The sequence below is a fragment of the Hemiscyllium ocellatum genome, chromosome 5 (assembly GCF_020745735.1).
Source record: "Hemiscyllium ocellatum isolate sHemOce1 chromosome 5, sHemOce1.pat.X.cur, whole genome shotgun sequence".
Lineage (NCBI taxonomy): Eukaryota > Metazoa > Chordata > Chondrichthyes > Orectolobiformes > Hemiscylliidae > Hemiscyllium > Hemiscyllium ocellatum.
Genome location: NC_083405.1, coordinates 34,594,000 through 34,614,067, shown reverse-complemented (window position 1 = coordinate 34,614,067; position 20,068 = coordinate 34,594,000). Strand labels below are relative to the sequence as shown.

Here is a 20,068-nt window from a genome sequence, read left to right as displayed (position 1 = left end):
TGCTCTGTGACTAACTGGAGTCTACACTTACCCCAAAAACCACTGTGCCATGTGTTTGCCATGTAAGCTGATAAGCCAGATGTTTCCACAGCTTTGGGCAGGTCAGTGACATGTCCATCCCCTGTCTGACTGGAACATTCACTCTGCAGTGCACCCCTCTGCTAGAAGCTGCCTGCATCTTCCACTGCTAAACAACAAGCTCAACCACAGAGGCTTCCTACTAATAACTCAGTCCTCAAGGCCTAGTATACAGAAGAACAATGTAACTCACAGTCCCTGCAGGCCTGTAAGTAAACATTAAAAGTTTTTTTATGCTACAAGGAGAGCTAAGACCCCAAAAAAATGCCTGGCTCCACGTCAGAGGAAAAAATCCTGGGAAGGGCTTATGCCCGAAACGTCGAATTTCCTGTTCCTTGGATGCTGCCTAACCTGCTGTGCTTTAACCAGCAACACATTTTCAGCTGTGATCTCCAGCATCTGCAGACCTCATTTTTTGCCCTTGCTACAGGTGATGCCTTGCTGTTCCTGAGCACAAAGCAACCCAGCAGAAGTGTGTGTTTCCTAGTTTTCACTGAGCTCCAGGGTAGATGGGTGAAGCCGTGTTGGCCGAGTTGGTCTCCAAGCAGGCTTGGCGATGTTGTGAGGCTGCATTTGCCTGTGCCAAGTTGCGGGCATGAAGGGTCAAGGACGATGGTGGCCTCGGACCATGCAGGGACCTGATGCAGACAAAGCGGAGCCATGTGAAGGGAGGCTAGACGTCTGGGGAAGCCAGTCCGTGGGCTGCAGTAGACAGTGTCAACGCAGACAAATCAGCAGCTCCCTGTCGAGCTGTTGCATCATCTCTCTTCTGTGTGGAGGAGAGGCAGAATAAAAGGATAGTGTTCATAAAATGGGCGCAGCTATCAGTGAGGTCCAAATGCATCAAAATAAACTTGCTGCCACTTGACTGCAAGATTTGGAACTCACCATCTAATGGATACCTGAGGGGGAGTTTTTTGACATTGTGAATCTTTCACCTTGGCTCGCCATTAATCTTGCCACACCAACGACAGGAACGTTCTACCCTAAGCATTAATTTAATTCAATTGATAAAGTATTGTTATTTAAACTGAAAGCTAGTAGTACTGGACACGAGGGCATTTCTTTACTTCGGCAGCCAGCATAGACAAATTCAAGCGCTCCCAGGTCTAGCACACGAGAGATGAATAAAGCTTCCCCACACTTTGCCCCAGCAATGTGCTTTCAGGCCAAAATCGACTGCATCTGTGTGAACTGTTGAATATTCCACATCAGCCATTGTTCTGATTGATCCTGCCAATTTCTGTGGAATTGTGAACAGTTCTTTGCTGGCGACATCTGCTAACTGGAAAATATATTGGCTCACTCACAGAGGAATCCTATGAATTTAGATTATCAACCCCATAGATTCCTGGAATCTAAAGCCCAGAAGGAATCCAGTTGACTGATTGTATCTGCAAACGTCAGCTCTTAAACGAAAAATAAAATAATGATTAAATAGCATTTATAGCAATGGTAATTGTTTGCTCAACTGTCATTATTATTCTTGTCCAAGTGTTTCCTCACCAAATATTTTCATTGCTTTATGAAAGAAAACATTCCTGAGAAAGGAGTGGGAAACAACTAATCTCCTCTGCTCATATTTTCATGCCAAACTTCCAATCTGCATTGTGTTCACAATTCTTACAGGACCAAAGATTGGCATTAATGTTGTATGTGTGTGGATGTCACATTAAAGTTGTATTTTATTGGCTGTGGTCTGAGGGATAATGGCACTTGAGGTTAGGTCACCATCCATTGTAGTCATAGGGTCACACTCATAATTATCATCTTTAAGATGACGTAGTATTCTGTCTATTTATTCCTTTTACTTTGGTCACTCTCACTGTGGGGTTGTTGATGGGAGAGGGGATTCTGAAAAAGGTGGTTTATGTGATTTTTTTAACTGCAGTATTTTTCTCTATCAATATTAATGTTACTTTAACAAAACATGAATGTATGATTTGTTTTATTTTACAGCAATTGAAACACAGAGTACCAGCTCTGAAGAGATTGTACCAAGTCCACCATCTCCGATTCCACCTCCACGGGTATACAAACCTTGCTTTGTGTGTCAGGACAAGTCATCAGGCTATCACTATGGAGTCAGTGCCTGTGAAGGCTGCAAGGTAAGGCTGCCTAATGCTGTGAAGAGAAATTGCTTTGTGCTTCAGAGCTTTCATTTGTTCACAGGATGTGGGTGTTGCTGGCTGGGTCAGCATTCATTGCCCATTCCTAATTACCCAGAGTAAAAAATGAGGTCTGCAGATGCTGGAGATCACAGCTGCAAATGTGTTGCTGGTCAAAGCACAGCAGGTTAGGCAGCATCTCAGGAATAGAGAATTCGACGTTTCGAGCATAAGCCTGATGAAGGGCTTATGCTCGAAACGTCGAATTCTCTATTCCTGAGATGCTGCCTAACCTGCTGTGCTTTGACCAGCAACACATTTGCAGCTAATTACCCAGAGGGCAGCCTAGAGTCAACTAGAGTCACTTGTAAGCCAGACTGGGCAGGAATGGCAGATTTTCTATGTCAAAGAGCAATCAACAGTGGTTAAATACCCAGCACTGGGCTAACTTTTTTACTCAGTTCAGATTTCACCAGCTACCATGATGGGATTCAAGCCCATGAGCTGGAATATTAACGTGGACTACTAGTGAATTACTAGTCCAGTGGCATTACCACTACACCATGGCCTCCCCTCATTTGATCATTATTGTTTGTCTGTGGAACTGAAGCTAACAATGTGCTAACATGTAAGCATTCCAGGCACACCCATTACAAGCTGCTGCTGCAGACATGTGACAGGAACCCAGCACGTGACCACTAGCACTTGTTTAAGATATTTAGCTGGTCCAGAACTGACTGACTGATATTAATTATTACAACTGTCTGAACATAATCACTACTTTTCCCATTCCGCAAGGTAGCTTCAGGAGTGCAGCAATAGTCCTTTCCCCCTTCATCTACAAGCTCAGTGATATACGTACAGTAACATCCCACCATCCATAACTGCTTCTTGATGGACATCCCAGGTACATCAGTACTTTTCAGACAATAGGAAATGAAAATCATCTGATTCTGCTCCTGCTAAAGCCTCCGGACTGTAGCTCCCAATTACATTCCCTCCTTCCTGCTTTTGCAATTTAAACTCAATATCTGGAACCTTGGTGTTTTTTTTTCGACAATGTGTTGTATTTTAAACCATGCCCTTACTGCCTCCATACATAGTGTCCTGATAGCCACTAAAATGCTCATTACTGTGTTACCTTTAGACTAAACTTCAACAAATCCCTTTGTACTATCCTTTCAAACTGCATACTCTGCGATCATTACAGAAAACATTACTTCCTGTAACCTGTCTTCATTAGCTCCCATTGCTCGAACACATCAGTTCATGTCAATCACTGATGGTCACCATTTAATCCATTGCCCAAAGCACAGCATTTAATAAATCTGAAATGTGTGATAGGAGGTATGTAGCGAAGATTCTGTGCTCCTCTTTAACTGTGTCCTTACAACCCATCAAGTGTTAACTAGTGGGAGCTGTGCATTTGGTTTCAATTAATGTCTGTCTTTTGGGTTCTTTTAGGATGCCGATGATGCTTTTTCTTTAAAAAAGCAAGAAATGAGGCTGACCAGTTTTGGACAACTGCTTCATTACCCTTTAGATTTGTAAAGTCAGGGCAGCCGTTATAACGATTCCATTCAATAGTGAGACTTACTTGCAGAGTGGCAGTGATTATTTGTTTCACGGTAATCAGTCAGGGTAATGTTTTCAAGATTTCAAACTTTCATGGGAGTCAGCATTACACTATTCCAATCTCCTGGAAAATGTGAAAGCGTGATAGATTGCACTTGGACGCAGAATCTAAACAGTGAGTCTGATTCTTTGTTTAAACATCACTGTATTCAGGTTTCATTTGTAGATAATAAAAATAACAGAATCTTCAAGAAAACTGCCAGGTTTCCTGTTCATGGAGATTGGATTTCCTTTTATTAAGTCATAAAGTTTACAAAGAGAAGCACAAACGAGTGATGACTTTTGGACCTTCAAGGTTTGTTCCTTTAAAATATACAGCTCCCACCTCAGCTTCTTGAATGAGTGTGATATCTTTCTTCTGTTCCCTTTGCAGAATTGCAATTCAACTTATTGATTACTCCTCCCATATTGTTACAATTTGTCTAATTGGACGCAATCATGCTTTCAACTTGGAAACAATCATCAGCACTTTCACCTACGCTGAGTACATGCCTTTACAAGTTCCTCTTTCCACCTTCTCTCTTAAAGGTTGAGAAGTTTGATTTTTCCCAGTTGTTCTTCGTTTCTTCAGTACTAGTGCTGATCAATCGTAGCTTTCCTCAGCACCAATTCCAGGGTCAGATGTTTCCTTGGGTCTTGTTGACTGGTATTGAATCAATAATTGAGGTGCAGATCAATCAAAGTATCTGGCATCTACTGAATGGTTTGAGATCTCTGTGATGAGATTGATGCTGTCCTTGAACCAGGGCACAAAGACAATGACAGGAGTGAGACAGCAGCATTCTCAAGGCCGTCCGACCGCATGAACAAATGATGGGTAAGGAGATGGCCAGTTCAGGAACAGGCCTTCCACTTCGCTGACCCAATCAGAAGGCTGCTTGGTCTGTAGTCTTGGCAGTGCCACATTGAGAGAGGGAGGATCTGCTGAGACACTGAGAAGAGCACCTCCAACATGTCCATCCTCGACCACCTCCATTGTCACAGTGAATCAGACTGCAAGTTGGAGGAACACCACCTCATCTTCTGCCTAGGCAGCCTGCACCACGGGGAACATAACATTGAGTTTTCCAATTTCAAATAACCTTCCCATCCATCCCCCTGACATCCTTTCCAGACTCGCCTCCTTCCTTCCATTCCACCTACCGACTCTTCCTTCCAATTACCAACCGGATTCTTCCCTCCCATCGACCAACCACAACCTGTCACTACCTCACCATTCTGCTACTCTCCCCATCCCCCCCACCTTCCACTTACCTGTAGCTCCCCCCTACCTCCATATCAAGTCCTAAAGAAGGGCTATATTTATTGCCCACCCTTATTGATCCTGAGAAGGTGAAGGTGAACTACTTTCTTGAAATACTACAGTGCTATTAGAGAAGATGTTTCAGAAGGTTGACCCAGCATAATAAAAGAGCGGCAATATATTTCCATGTCAGGATGGTAAGTGGCTTGGAGGAAAAGTTGCAAACAGTCGTGTTCCCATCTGTGTGCTCTTCTTGTCCTTCTAGATGGAAGTGGTCATGCATTTGGAGGGCAACTTTGGTGAATTTCTGCAATGCATCTTGTCGATAGTACACACTGCTGCGACTGAGCATAGGTGGTGGGGGCAGTGAATGTTCGTGGATGTGGCACCAAACATACAGGCTCCTTTGTTCTGGATGATGTCAAGGTTCATGGGTGTTGTTGGAGCTGCAGCCATCCAGGCAAGTGGGGAGTATTCCATCACACTCCTGACTTGTGCCTTGTAGATGGTGATGGGCCTCAGGGATTCAGGAAGGGAGTTGCTCGCTGCAGTATTCCTAGCCTCTGACCTGCTGTTGTAGTCACTGTATTTATATGGTTAATCCAGTTCAATTTGTAGTTATAGAAACATCAACAATAGGAGCAGGAGTGGGCCATTTAGCCTTTCCAGCCTACACCACTGTTCAATAGGAGCATGGCTGATCATCCAATTCAGTACTCTGTTCCCACATTCTCCCATACCCTTTGATGCCGTTAGCCCTAAGAAAAAGACTTAAATCCTACTTGAAAACATTCAATGTTTTGGCCTCAACTACCTTACAGAATTCTATAGGCTCACTCTCTGGATGAAGGAATTCCTCCCAATTGCAGTTCCAAATGACCTATCCCATATCTGTAAACTGTGACCCATGGTTCTGGACTCCCCTGTCATCTCGAACATCCTTCCTGTGTTTATACTGTCTAGTCCTGTTAGAATTTTATAGGACTGTATGAGATCCCCACTCTTTCTTTTAAAGTCCAGTGAAAATAGGCTGAGCCAATGCAGTCTCTCTCTCTTCAGGCGTCAGTCTTACTGTCTGAGGAATCAGTCTGGTAAGCCTTTGTTGAAATCGCTCCATTAGCCAGAACATCCTCCTCAGTTAAGGAGACCAAAACTACACACAATTCTCCAGGCGTGGTCTTACCAAGGCCCTGTACAATTTCAACAAGATATCCCTGCTCCTGTGTGCGAACCCTGTCATTATGAAGGCCAATATATTATCTGCCATATCCAATACCTGCTACACCAGGTACTTTTAGCAACTGATGTCCAAGGACACTCAGGTCTCATTGTACCACCCCCTTTCCCAATCCATTGCCATTCCGATGACAACCTGCCTTCCTGTTTTTTTCACCCAGGGTGGATAACTTAACATTTACCCACATTTTTCTCGGTCAGTGGTAACTTCCAGAATACTGATTGGAACTAGGGTGTAGAGCTCTGGCGGTGATTTTTTTTTTATTTCGGGAATATACGTTATTCATAAAAATCATCTATAAGAACCTACAAAGATTCAAAATCAGTTCTGTGCTGGCTTTGCAGAGTAAAAAAAAATGGAATTTTGACATTTTCCAGAGTTTCTTTGCAGTTGCAAATACAAAGGTATTTTCTACTTATGCAGGAAACTATGTTGATTTTAAGGCAGCGGGAGGGTCTGACGACAGAACGGATCCCCATTTAACTTCAGTAGAAGGACCTCAGCTGGTGGTCTTTCCCCACATGTCAGCAGCTGGCCCAGGCTTTAGTGTAACCCTCAGCACATGGTCCTAGACCTTGAAATTCCTGATGAAGGGCTTATGCCCGAAAGGTCAGTTCTCCTGCTCCACGGATTTGCTGTGCTTTCCCAGCAACACACTCTTGACTTTGACCTTGAAATGTGCACGTCTGCAACACTCAGTCGAGGTCAGCTCCTCGCACTGGAAGACCAAACAAGTTTCGGCCAGGCTAAGGAGCATCTTTTACCAAGTCGGTGGTCCTCCAGGCGCAATTGATGTTTGTCTTTGTGTGTGTCCAGGGGAACAGATTGTAGAGCACAGAGTCCCACATCATGGAGCTGCTCAGGATGAACCTCGACAAACACCACTGCATCTTTCTCCAGACCTCCTTTGCATCAGCTCTTTCCAGCAGCAGAATTCTGTCTACCTTCATTCTTACTGTTTACAGTTGCTTAATAGGTTCTTTCTAGATCCTCAGTTCAGGATCTATTGCACTCCCTTCCCAGTTTAATATTACTCACAGAATAAATTTGACTAATTTTCTTTATCGTCTTTAGTTCAAGTTTATAGAGACCAGGACCTAAAGGGGCCCACACACTGATTGATTAAATATGCCACTGAATATGTTTCCCCAGTTAGATATTATTGCCCTAATTAATATTTTCTGCTGAACCTCTTTCAGTCAATCCTTATCCATCTCTAGGTTTTTCTTAGTGGCTAAATCAAAGCAACAACTTAGACCAGTTGCTGTTTGAACAAGTTTGAAGGGTCTGTTTCCATGCTGTACATCTCTATGACTCAGACTCTCTACGTTTAATGCTTTAATTAATTTTGAAATTTGACACAATTTATTTTAAGGTTTGCATTTATCTGGGACATTCTTTTCTTCTTTACTGCCTGGATCTCTCAACTTGTCTTTTGTTTTCACAATGAATGATGATGACATCACATTAAATTTGGCATGGAACACTTCCCAAGCTTTATTATCCATAGCAATGCAGGACATGGAGTCATTGAGGACTCTGTTTCCACTGGGCAGACCTGTTCTTCTGTCACTGTGAAGAAGGTGATAGTTTTCAAAGTGCAGAAGGTTGACATGAGTAGAAACCAACATTGCCAAACTGTGCTGTATTCTGGATGACGGAAACAACATCAGCCCTTTTGACCCTTGAAATTCTGTAGTTACTTGAGAAAGATATGAACATAATTTATTATTGTGCCTCTGTTTGATATAAATGCTTTAAGTGTTGGTTCAGCTTTTTTTTGGGGGGGTACAACTTAATGTAAAAATCATGATTGTTCATAGAGAGTCTAAAGTCACTTTCAAAAAAATATTTCGAGTCTTCACAGATGCTTCCTCTACATGTGTAACTTTGAAACCACTTCAGCACCCTCATCTGGTCCTGAAGGAGGGGAAAAAAATGACCCATCGGTGTTTCACAAGGCCAAATACAAAGGATATGGAATTCAACCTGCACACTGTTATTGCTGCCTGGGAGGGTGTAACACCTCTCTTCCTCTGAAGGTCAATCAAAAGCTGGAGGATATTCTTCTCTGGCAAGTAGGATCGCACTAGCCACAATGGATTAGTTTGGCCTTTCATGATCCTCACCAAACACTCATTATAAACATAAGAATCAAGTTGAAATTTCAGACTAATGAATGTGTGATTGTCCAATCTAATATAACACAAATATACAGTAACATTTCATCACAGTACATTGACTTAGTGCAGCGAATCTCTTGACCAATTAGTCAGAAGCCAGTCAGTCTGCTCTATGTAGCTCTGGAGTGTTGAGTATTTGGAGCTTTCTGGTGTTTTACTGAGTATCGGCGCAGTCTGTATTCACAAGGTGGGCATGGTGCCAGTTTGTTCAGGATGGTGACTCTGTATCAGGCTCTTTCAGAGCTCAACATCAGTTTGTTGTAAAAGACTATTAACAGTGGATGTTTACGTAAATTAGCTAGAAAGAGCACCAAAAATGAATGTTAAGAGTTGAAAATGAATTTCTATGTTTCATAATTACATTAACGTTTTTTTTTGTCCCCATCAGTGAGTATAGAGTTCTATATATCATGTAGGGATATAAATTTCATAAGGATATATAATAACATTACCATGTTTACTTCCATTTAATTCTTGAATAACAGTCAATTTTCTTATTAGTTTCCTGCTTTTTAATAGATAACTGGTGCATTTCACCAGTTTCCTGGAAATATAATTTTGATATTTTTATTTCATTACAATAACGAATACAATGATGCTAACTTGGCTGCGAAAAATAAAATGCAGAACTGACATTTAAAATAAGCCAAACTGGAAACGTATATATCTAGGGATGTGGCTGGTATTCTGTCAATTCCTCCAAAGGCCAGTGAGTGACAACAAAAGGCATTACGAATAGAGATCTTATTTGTGTATTTTTGAGATGACTAATTTGTCTGAAAATTTGTGCCTATTTCCCTATTTCTATCTACAATTTGCCTGCTCCTATTTTGTATAGACACAATGTAAGCCTTTGTTGATTATTAGAATTTGTATTACATGCAGTGCTAATTTATCTTCAGGCACTGTATTCTATATACAAAGCTTCATCAACACTTGTGATTTTGTGAAAAATCCATAACATTTCTCTGCTCACAATGTTCCCTGAACCTGTAATGTCTGAATGATTTATTGTTTTTGCATTACTTTAATCTCCATGATTCATGATAATAGTGAGAGAGAGAAACTCTCCTTCCCAGTCAGCCAATTGAATTGGCCATATTAAAATAGTGCAGAATCAATAAATCATTAAGGTATTGCAAGCATTATCATCTTCCTGAGCAAAGAAAATCAATGTATGTGTAACAAATTTCCAAGCCTGACCAATGCTGTACCCATCTGGAGGGTGCTTGTGCACCTTGGAACAATTAAATTTCTCCAGAAAAATGTTACAATTGTAAACTTTCACTAAGTATGCACTGAAAGCACTTGGTTACCATGGTGTCAGACTAATAGCTTTCAGTGCCAGTTTTGAAGTAATTACCAAAGTCAGAAAAATATTATTGGTTTTGCTTCCTGATAAATCATATACCTACTTTACATTGCAAATTTTCTCAGGCATTAAATAAAGCTACAATTAACTGCATTAACTTAAGTATGTTGGTAAATAGCAAAAGACTGGTTTGAATTTCAGTTGTATTGAGGTGGTATTTGAGATTCACAGTATTGGAATTGGCAGACTTAAAATAATTTGACTATTCCATTGTATTTGGCTTAATTGCTAGGCTTTTTGTAAATCAATCATTTTTAAATAGTGTGTTAATGTAATATCATAAATTGGGGTATGAGGATAGCTGCTGGAATCTTTGAAACTTAGAGACTTCATAATTGTTCGGGGAGGCTGGTATAATTGCAACATTTAAGAGGCATTTGGATGGGTATATGAATAGGAAGGGTTTGGAGGGATATGGGCAGGTGGGACTAGATTGGGTTGGGATATCTGTTCGCCATGGATGGGTTGGACTGAAGGGTCTGTTTCCATGCTGTACATCTCTATGATTCTATGTCCAAGTACATGACCTCAAGGGAGGCAGCCAGTTAACAGACTGCTCCTCCATCCACTTCCAGTTAGGGACAGCACACAGGTAGGACAGGATGCTTGGGAGAGGGGAAAGTAAGGAATGGCCAGCAGTTTCACTGAGAAAGGTGATGCAGCTCGTGCAGACAGACAGTGAGAGGGGCACCACAGATGGACACCCTCATCAAAAAGTCATAATGCATTCCCTAAGTAGTTGCCAGGACCTCCCATGAATCAGCGTGCGAGAGAAACAGCTCCAGCTGTCTGCAGACGTGCTTTCTGCTTCTTTACATGTGAGCCTGCAAGATCGTCAGGTGATACTTTGACCTCCAATCCTGACCCTGTCTCCGGCATGTTGCCAGGTTCCTGGCAAAGCAGGGGTATGTGTGGTACCCTCGAGCTGACGATTGGAACCTCATGAGTAAGTGAGGCCTGAGTGGTCTTAATCTGGGCACCTGTCACTGGGAGCCCCCGTGGGCACACCTCCTGATTGTAGGAAAATGTTTATCACTGTTGATTCTAAATGAGCACAAAACACTCCCACCTCTGCCTTTTAAGGGTATTTCTCAGGATTGTGATCAGTCAGGCTGATATCTGAAAGATGATCTTGCTGCCGAAACTTACCGGGTAGGATGTTATGGTCCTTTGCTGAAACCAGCAGCCTGCCCACCAATTTGAATTGAAAACTTAATGAGCAATTGAACTTGTTATCCAACCACTTGCTTCATATTTCACGCTGCCCGTGACACACTACAGGTGGGCATGTACTGGCAGGGCAGAGTGGGCGGGCCACTTCTGGAAAAATAAATAAATTGTTCAGGCAAGTGGGAAATCTAGGGTTAGTATTAGAACTGGATTCAGAGGGTAACCTCATGATTAGTGGACAGCAACCCCCTGCAACCCACCTGGCTTTCAAAACTCTTCCATCAACCCCTCAGTCCAATTTCAGCTCCCCCCCCAACCTGGCCAGGAAGACCCTACTTGCCTGACTGTGTGGTCCATCTTGTCTTCCTAGGCCTGCCCAAAGCTGTAGCTATGCCCATCATGGAGGTCTAGTGGGGACAGCGGAGTGCTGTCCAATAGCTCTTAAGAGTATGCCTGTCTGTCACCCCTGGCCTGTTTAACCTGCAGGCATCATATTATTGCTGTGGAGAGGGCCTCTGCTAGGCCTGTTGGCTACCAGTGAATTCTTGCAATCCCAATGAAACTCAGATCATTGTATTTGTTGATTCTAAGGCACCTTGTTTTTGAATACATAGCATATACAATACCTTGTAAATTTTCTTTTGTAGTACACGAATTTGCATCTTTAAGACTCCATGGGCTTTGCTAAATATGTATTGGCAATCCAGTATATGTTCCCCCTCGCACTTTGGCAATTGTTTGTGTTTATTGGTTTTCTATTCAGGATCCTGATGTGAACAGGCGAGGAGATGTAACGGACTTCTCTTATTTTAATATCCTTGGTTGATCATGAAAAATATTTTTTTTTAGCATGCAGCCATCACACTTCAATTAAAATGTAATTAGCTCGATTAAAACGAGGGAGTCAAATGATAAAATTTTCTTGCATTAAGGGGATGGAGTTGTATTATCTATGAAAAATAAAAAAATTCAACAACAAACACCGATAATAAAGTATTGAGAAAGAAAAGAAGCAAGGGAGGTTCCAATATAGACAGGAATGTAAACACAGTTGCAGTTTAAAGTACTTAGACGTTTTGAGTTCCAAGAGTGAAATCTGAGCCCCAAATGTTTAGCTGTTGACCTGTTTTCTCAGAAGAGTCGAAGATAGCCCTAGACAACTATTCTATACAATGCAACACTGCTCATAACCCTAACGTTTTGATGAAGGTTTTTTTTTAATTCCACGTTGCTTTTTCACATGGTGATTTCTGATATTGAGAGAGAAGGAGGGAGAGAAGAGCACCTGGTACATTTGCTGTTATCTTTCCATATTGCTTTATGTTTTGTTGCTCAAAAGCAAACTTCTGAAAGTGGTCCATTAGTTTATTGCCAGTCTAGCTGCATTGTCTTTTTCCACAGATGACGTTTCATCTCTCAATATTTAAATTTCCTATACATGGGCAATTAAACAAGAGATGCAAGTTTCTTGATGCCTCGTTGAGTTTCAGTGCCTCTTGATTAAGATGGTCATTCTGATGTAGCTGGTTTTATATATTCCATATGCATTGCTTTGGTTTGTCGGTAGTATATTTTTTGAAACCACTTTTAGTGCATGAAAGTCCCAGATTTTAAAATGGAATGATGAATTTGAGTATTGATAATCCATTTTCACTATGATCTTATGTCAGCTGTTTACCTTCCTATAATTTCCAGTCGATTGACACTATCCTGCTTTTCCCTCATTAAACAAACTTAATTTGGCACTTTTTGGTTTAATTTGTAACACTCATGTCAATCTGCTGGTTTATTTCCTGTTAATTGATCTCTGCATCTTATTGACGTGAATCTCCTGCTCTCTATCACCTTCCCTCCATCCTCTGACATGATACAGGAGGGGTACAGTATTTTACATTTTCTCATACTATGACTAAGAACTGTTTGCAGAGCGAGCAGCTCTCGGTCATGTGGGAACAGTTTGTAAAAAGACCTTTATTTTTTGAAAGCAGCAAAGAGAGGTGACTTCATGGTCTTTGTAACAAACGTCTGAAAACCTAATATGGCCTGTGCGATGACTCTTGAACAATGCCAGTATTGTGCGTGGTGGAGAGAAACTGGTGCCTTGGCAGATTCTGCTGTGTGTTAACGTCTTGTTGTACTTTCACTGAAAAGAAGACATTCTGTGGCCAGCGGTAGGCCGGGAGCCTTTTTTGGCCAGTGCTGCCCTGGGTAGAACAGTTGCCTAGGGCTTTTTATCGGCATAAACAGCAAGAGGCAGAATGTGAAACACTTTGGTGGCATTTTAACAGCACTTAAGACAAACCCATTTATGTGGATAATTAAAACTGAAATGGTGCCACTGTGTCTGCTGATAACAAGGATTAAAAGCAGAAAGGAAACTCCAAAAAATTTAAAAACAAGGGGCAGCGCTGAAAATTCACAGTATTGTTAAGACTGACTGAGAATTATGATCCAGCTTTAAACTGTTGCAATGCTAATTGTGAGGTTCCCCCCCTCTGTCGTGTGTAAATGTTACTATTCCTGGATAACCCTTCAAATATCAATTGTTGAATATGGCAAAATAGATACTGAACACTGGAAACCAACTTGCTTTTTGACACACAGAGTCTTATAAGTCTCACACAGAAGGGTTTGTGTTTGTTCTGGCCTTTGGACACGCTTAAAAAAATTCTTTTGCTCTTCCCACTCGTCAGAGTCCTGTCTCATCCTTTGTTTAAAACCTTCATATACCTTCCCTTCAAAAGATGCAATGTTGTCTGCCTCAAACATTCCCTGTTACAATCCTTTGATATCTTGCTGCACGAAGGAAGTTGCCATAGAGTCACGGAAACAGACCCTTCGGTCCAACTAGTCCAAGCCGACCATGTTCCCAAACTAAAGTTGTCCCACTTGCCTGCACTTGGCCCATATCCCTCTAAACCTTTCCTATTCATGGAATTTTCCAAATGTATATTTTAAACATTGTACCTGTATCTGCATTCACCACATTCTCTGGCAGTTCATTCCGCACACAAACCACTCTCTGTGTAAAAAAGTTGCCCCTCATGTCCTTTTTAAAATCTTTCTCCTCTTGCCTTAAAAAAACATGCTTCCTAGTTTTGAACTCTCCCACCATAGAGAAAAGACCATTGTCATTCACCTAATCTATGCCCATCATGATTTTATAAACTTCAAAAAGGCTACCCCTCAAACTTCTTTGTTCCAGCTTATCCAGCCTGTCTAAAACTCTACATTCCCGACAACATCTTAGTAAATCCTTTTTGAATCCTCTCCAGTTAAATAATATCCTTCAAGGAACAGCGTGGCCAGAACTGCATACAATTCTCCAGAAGAGGCCTCACTAAAGTCCTGTACAACTTGAACACGACTCCTGTACTCAAACTCATCATGACTGCTTTAAGTTGATGAACACTTTTCCCTGTATTTTCCTAGATATATGTGACAATAAATCAATCATTCATTCATTTATTCATGATCGCACTTTATTGACAGTGACGCCAAAGAAAATAGCCAGTCTTTTTGCCCTATCAAAATACTTTACAACTGTAAATCTTGTATATATTATGCTCTTGGCATTCTCTGTTCCATTGGAGTTAGTCACCGTGTCTCAAGTATTTCCTCATAGGTGTAGCTTTTCATTTTTGATGTCAACATAGTGAATCAACACACTCTCAATGGCTTCAGTGTTTTTTCTATATACTGGAATAAGTCAAATTTCGCAAAAAACTTTCACTGGGGCCAAATCATTGAAATTGTTGGCCTGGATTTTGCGGTAGCAGTGGTATTTGACATCATTTCACCTTTGAAATCAGGATCTGCATGCCTACAGGTAAAAGTGAAGTTCCAAACATTTCTGCCATTTCTGTGTCTCTTCACACTTCCGATGTCTGGAAATGAATCAGTTATTAATCATTTAACTAATGAGAGCTTCCACCTTTATGCTTTTGGTCCCGTAATAAAAACCATTGAAAACGTTGCATCTTATTAAATGAGGTCCAGTTGGGTTTTTAATGGTGTTAATCATAATTTATTAATGAACAGCCTCTCAGACCCTGATAAACTAATTTAATATGTGGAGACTATCAAATTTCTCAATTACAATAAAAAAATTAAAGTGTTTTTCTAGCTACTTCTTCAAGTACGTCTCACTCTCTATTTCTTTCTGTAAAATTATACTAAAAGCTGAAGGATAATTGTTTTTATTGACACAATTTGCTGTCAGTGGGACTTTGTCTATGTGCTTGGTGTTCAGTAAATTAGAAGATTTTCCTGTTGCTGAACAGTTGGAGATCTTTACCAGACTCAAGCTGATAAACTGAATCCGCACCATAGCGATTGGCAGCATACTTTCTTTGAAGCAAGTGGCAACACAGTGATGAGTGCCTTCCTTTGCTTCTGACTGTAAAATCTGGTCTTTTCGTCTATCCCTCAATTATAGAACCAAACAGTTCTATAATGTATTGACCTGCAATCATACTTTCAATGATTGCGTGCTGGAGTTTTATGCCTCTGTCTGAGTCAGAGTGAAACTACATGGGCAATGTCAAGTACAACCCAATTTTGGAATACCTGTGCCCAGTCCATCACTGGAAAAGTGCAGCAGGTCAGGCAGCATCAACGGAACAGGAGAATCGACGTTTCGGGCATAAGCCCTTCCTCAGCTTATGCCCAAAACGTCGATTCTCCTGTTCCTTTGATGCTGCCTGACTTGCTGCGCTTTTCCAGCAACACATTTTTAAGCTCTGATCTCCAGCATCTGCAGTCCTTACTTTCTCCCAGTCCATCACTGGCTATTTAATTTGATTTAATTTATGTATTGTCACGTGTATATATTATGAATACAGTGAAATGTATTGCTTAGTATTGCCACCATAAAATATGGAAAATGAACCAAAACACAGAATATAAGGCCAAAACATAAAACAATAAAGTTCATCTTATAGTCCGATCATAGTTGGACTATTATCTGGTGTTGTGATTTTTAACTTTGTCCACCTCAGCCCGACACCAGCACCTCCACATCATCAATAGTGTTAGATGGTCTTTGGGACAGTTCCTATTTCTAGCTCAGGCAGAGGCCTGGATCCAGGCTCCTCCACCCTAACGCTAAACCGATGACACTGCATTTCACTGTGTTGCCACTCTCTGACACCATTTCACCTCCACCTGCCACAGCTATGAGTTCATGCTAGGCCGACCTCACCAGTGCAGCTGGTGCCGCAGAGTCCAGTGCTGGGAGCAAACTTGACGCTGGGAGGGAGCCAGGCCTAACCACAGACCAGGAGCCTCAGCTCAGCCTATGGGTCTGGACTTTGAAATTGAGTCTGGAGCCTGCTCCGAACTCCTGAACCAGGGAGACCTCTACCCTATTAGGCAAATGGTGAGACTAATTATCTGAGACTCTGCTATTGGCCTAATACAAGAAAGGTTTGAGCAAACAAAGGCCCAGTTATGAAGAAGTCTTGTTAGTGCAAAGATTCGTACAACAGAATTTGGAGGAAAAAGTCCACCTTGCCAGTTACATGCTTCATACGGAGTCAGGTTTGTGAGTGCATTTGTTTCCTACTGATCCCAACAAGATTGAACCTGTGAATGTAATTCCAGTAGACAGGGTGTTCATGAATATTCAATGAATGCAAAAATGCCTCCTGACCATCACAGTCAGGAAGGCCGACCTGTCTGAAACATTCTGAGCACTTCATACCAGACATTGACATGCTTTCAGAAAACACAATTTTTGCCTCCTGCTCAATTAAATTCCTTTTGCCCACCACTTCCACAAGCCTGGAAGGTTCTCTTCCTTTTCTCTGGGTCAGACCCTGTGGTTTGATGCTGCACTCCTGATTCTGTGTTGTGAATTAAATGGTTCCAGTAATTAGCTAGATAACCATGAAAGGCCCAGTGCAGCAAAACCTTACTTGACCCTAATTGAATCTCTTCTACTTTAATTTATTAAATACACCCAAAGTCGAAGTGGCACTCAGTTGTAAAAAGAAACACAATTAAGTGCACGAATCAAGTGTGCTGTATCCCTGTGTAAGGTTACTGAGTAAACCTGCCATTGTTGAGAGATCCTCTTGAACATCTTGTAACCAGCTCCCGAGACCGTGGAACAGGTTGATAGGAGGGGACCAGCAGCTAAGAAAAGGAGAAGCCGATCAGGAAAAGGCCAGTCAACAAAAGTGGTTTTATCTCAAAAAAGGTCACTTGTCCTAACCAGCTTGCCATCCAGATCTGAACAAAAGCAAAAGCTGGCTTATGTAACTAATACAATAAACAGGCCATGTATTTTACAGTAGCACTGAATTTCACTGTCCCCTTCTATTGATTCTGTTTTGCAACAAACAGTAATAGATACAGTGACTTAAGCAGAGGTCACAGTACCAATATCAATGCCCTTCACACTCTACTAGAATCTTTACTGTAAATATCTTGCCCCTCTTTGGAAATTTAGAAGTCCTGCCAAAAGACAAATAGTTTATTTGTTTTGACATTTTTCGTGTGCATGTACGCACCTTAACCTACAATAACGCTAAACTATTCAAAGTTCACTCCTTCTGTCCTCCAGTCACTGGATGCAGCTCACTGTTTCTGACAGACAGAACGGGGAAGCCTTGCTGTAAAGTTGTGAGGTGAATAGTTTGACCCACCAAGCAGCCAGTCAAGTCTGTCTCCGGTGATTTGTGACCTTGATGCCCCCAACCGTTCACCTTCAGCCGTGTCCCACCAATGCACTTCGAATGAAACGATGCCTGATCTTACAGCCATCACATACAATGTGACATTTGTAACGACCTGAAACATTCTCTGTATTTTAAAATAAACAGCTTTTGTTTACTAATTAATATATTCAATCATGAGTGAACTTTCACCAGCCTTCTGCAGATGGTTAGTGCAACGGGAGAGCTGTAAAATATTGCAGGTGCTCACTGTCCTTTCATTGCTAGGCCACCTTGCCCACACTGGGGATGATGGCAGATGACCTCCTGTCCAGATGCCTATTAGGTGGCTTTTTTGTGCCAGTGTTAGGATTTTGCCAGTGGCTGAGACCAGCAGCTAAATTCTGGCTTCTGGCAGGCTCTGGTGGTCAGGAGACAGCAGAAGCTCTTTTCTGGCCACTATAGAAAAGCAATGATCTTACCCAGAGAGAAGCACAGGCTCCAGCCTCTGTGCAAAGCCCTGAGCCAAGTGGGAGCTGGACTCCTCCCTACTCCTTGACAGTGACATTAAGCTCTGTGACAGGTTAGCCACTGCATCAAGCCTCTCTATGTTCATGAATACCAGCTTTCTCCTTACAACCTGCCAGCCTGCAGTCTCCTCAGGTTTAATAACTCAGCGCAGGCAGACCAGAGATCTGTCATTCCCTCTGTAGTATGTGCAATGCCAGTGTGTGAGCTGGAGTTTGCAGGGACCATCCCAGACCAAGTCAAATTGCTCGCTCGGTAAACATTGCTGTCGTCCATCATGGTGAGGTTGCACAGGCTGACCAGGTAATACCTCTTAGGTTTCTGAAAGCAGAAGTGCAGAAAGGGAGGGAAGGCAAGACAGCTGATAAACAAGGGGTCTATAGTCACTCCATCTGCATCCTGCATTAATTGAATGAGCGAAAGCAGGATGTCGGTGACGTTGGATTTGAGAAGACAGGAGCATTCTGTAATCCTCAATAGTTTTGGAAACGGAAGTTGCAACACCGTATCCCCATCATTGTGGATGTAGGAGAAACAGTGTCTCTACCAACAGGCTAAGGAGATGCACTTGTCCCTGTTCCCTCTTAGTTTTCGATTGTTACTTCCTATTATGCTCGGCATGAATCCTAATGGCAAACAATGGCTGAGAATTGAGTGAGGTGTTTGTGCTGCTTTGTACAGTGGGAGAGGAGTACAGATGTGATGGGAAGGGAGATGTCATTTACAGATGCATTCACTAAGCGGAGACACTTGTTTGAGATTATTGAACCTTTGCAGCCGCTGCAATGAGGCCAGACTCCTGGGATGGATCTCAATAGCTCTCTGTTTCCATTCCCTGCAAGGCATATGCTTGAATGTCCTCCTGACCTCCACAGAAACGGACCTCTGTCCTTTTCTATCTCCTGCAAAAGGATCTGCAAAGCACTTCAGAGAATCTCTCAGTCCTCTCTTTGATATTTTGCACCATTGATAGGCTTTGAGGGAAGGATTTGCACTATTGCATATATTTCCACCAGCCATTGAACTTAGCATTTGACTCCCACTTTCTTTAAGAAGAAAAAGCAAAGTCCTGCAGATGCTGGAAGTCTTGTCGGATTTACTCGCAGCAGAACAAACCCATTTTCTTCTTACATTTACATTAATTTTGCACCTGTATTTGTCTTTTATGACCATTAGCACCACCTTTGGCTTTTCCTCTACCTCCCTCACGTCAGTAACTTAAAACCCATCATTTTTCAGCTCCATTCAGTTCTGAAGAAGAGAGAAGAGCAGATAGAGGGACATTGGCACACTGTCTGCCTCATCTTGACCAGGCACATCACAATATCATAGCTTCAAACGGACTGCCTCCAGTTTGTAGTCCAATTTATTTTAGGTGGTGATTGAGGGATAGTTGTTAAAATCTATTGTTCTTCAAAAAGTGCCATAAGAACTTTTACTTCTGCCTGCAAGAGCAATAGGAACCTCAGTTTAACATCTCATTTGAAAGGTGGCACCTAAAACTGTGTGGTGCTAAACTTTGTTTTGTACTCAGATGTCAGCCTAGAATATATGCTCAAGTCATAGAGTCATACAGAATGGAAACAGACCCTACAGTCCAACCGGTCCACGCTGAGCATAATCCCAAACTAAACTAGTCCCACCTGCAAACCTTTCCTATTCATGTATCAATCCAAATGTCTTTTAAACATTGTAACTGTATCCGCATCCACCACTTCCTCAGGAAGTTTATCCCACATGCGAACCACCCTCTGTTAAATATTTGCCTCTTGTGTCTTTTGGCCCTCTGGTTAAGAGGCAAGACAAATAACCTTTTCTAAAAAAAAAACTGATTAACTAATGACGGTGGTCATTA

The 20,068-nt window shown here is 41.8% G+C and overlaps 1 protein-coding gene across 2 annotated transcripts in view; it reads left to right on the top strand.

The window, feature by feature from the left end:
• LOC132815655 (retinoic acid receptor beta-like) overlaps positions 1-20,068 on the top strand; it is a 220,245-nt gene that overhangs the window by 31,342 nt on the left and 168,835 nt on the right. For both annotated transcript variants that reach the window (XM_060824643.1, XM_060824644.1), the window contains exon 2: positions 2,038-2,186. In XM_060824643.1, coding sequence (XP_060680626.1) covers positions 2,038-2,186 — 149 coding nt within the window. The remainder of the gene's footprint in view (positions 1-2,037; positions 2,187-20,068) is intronic.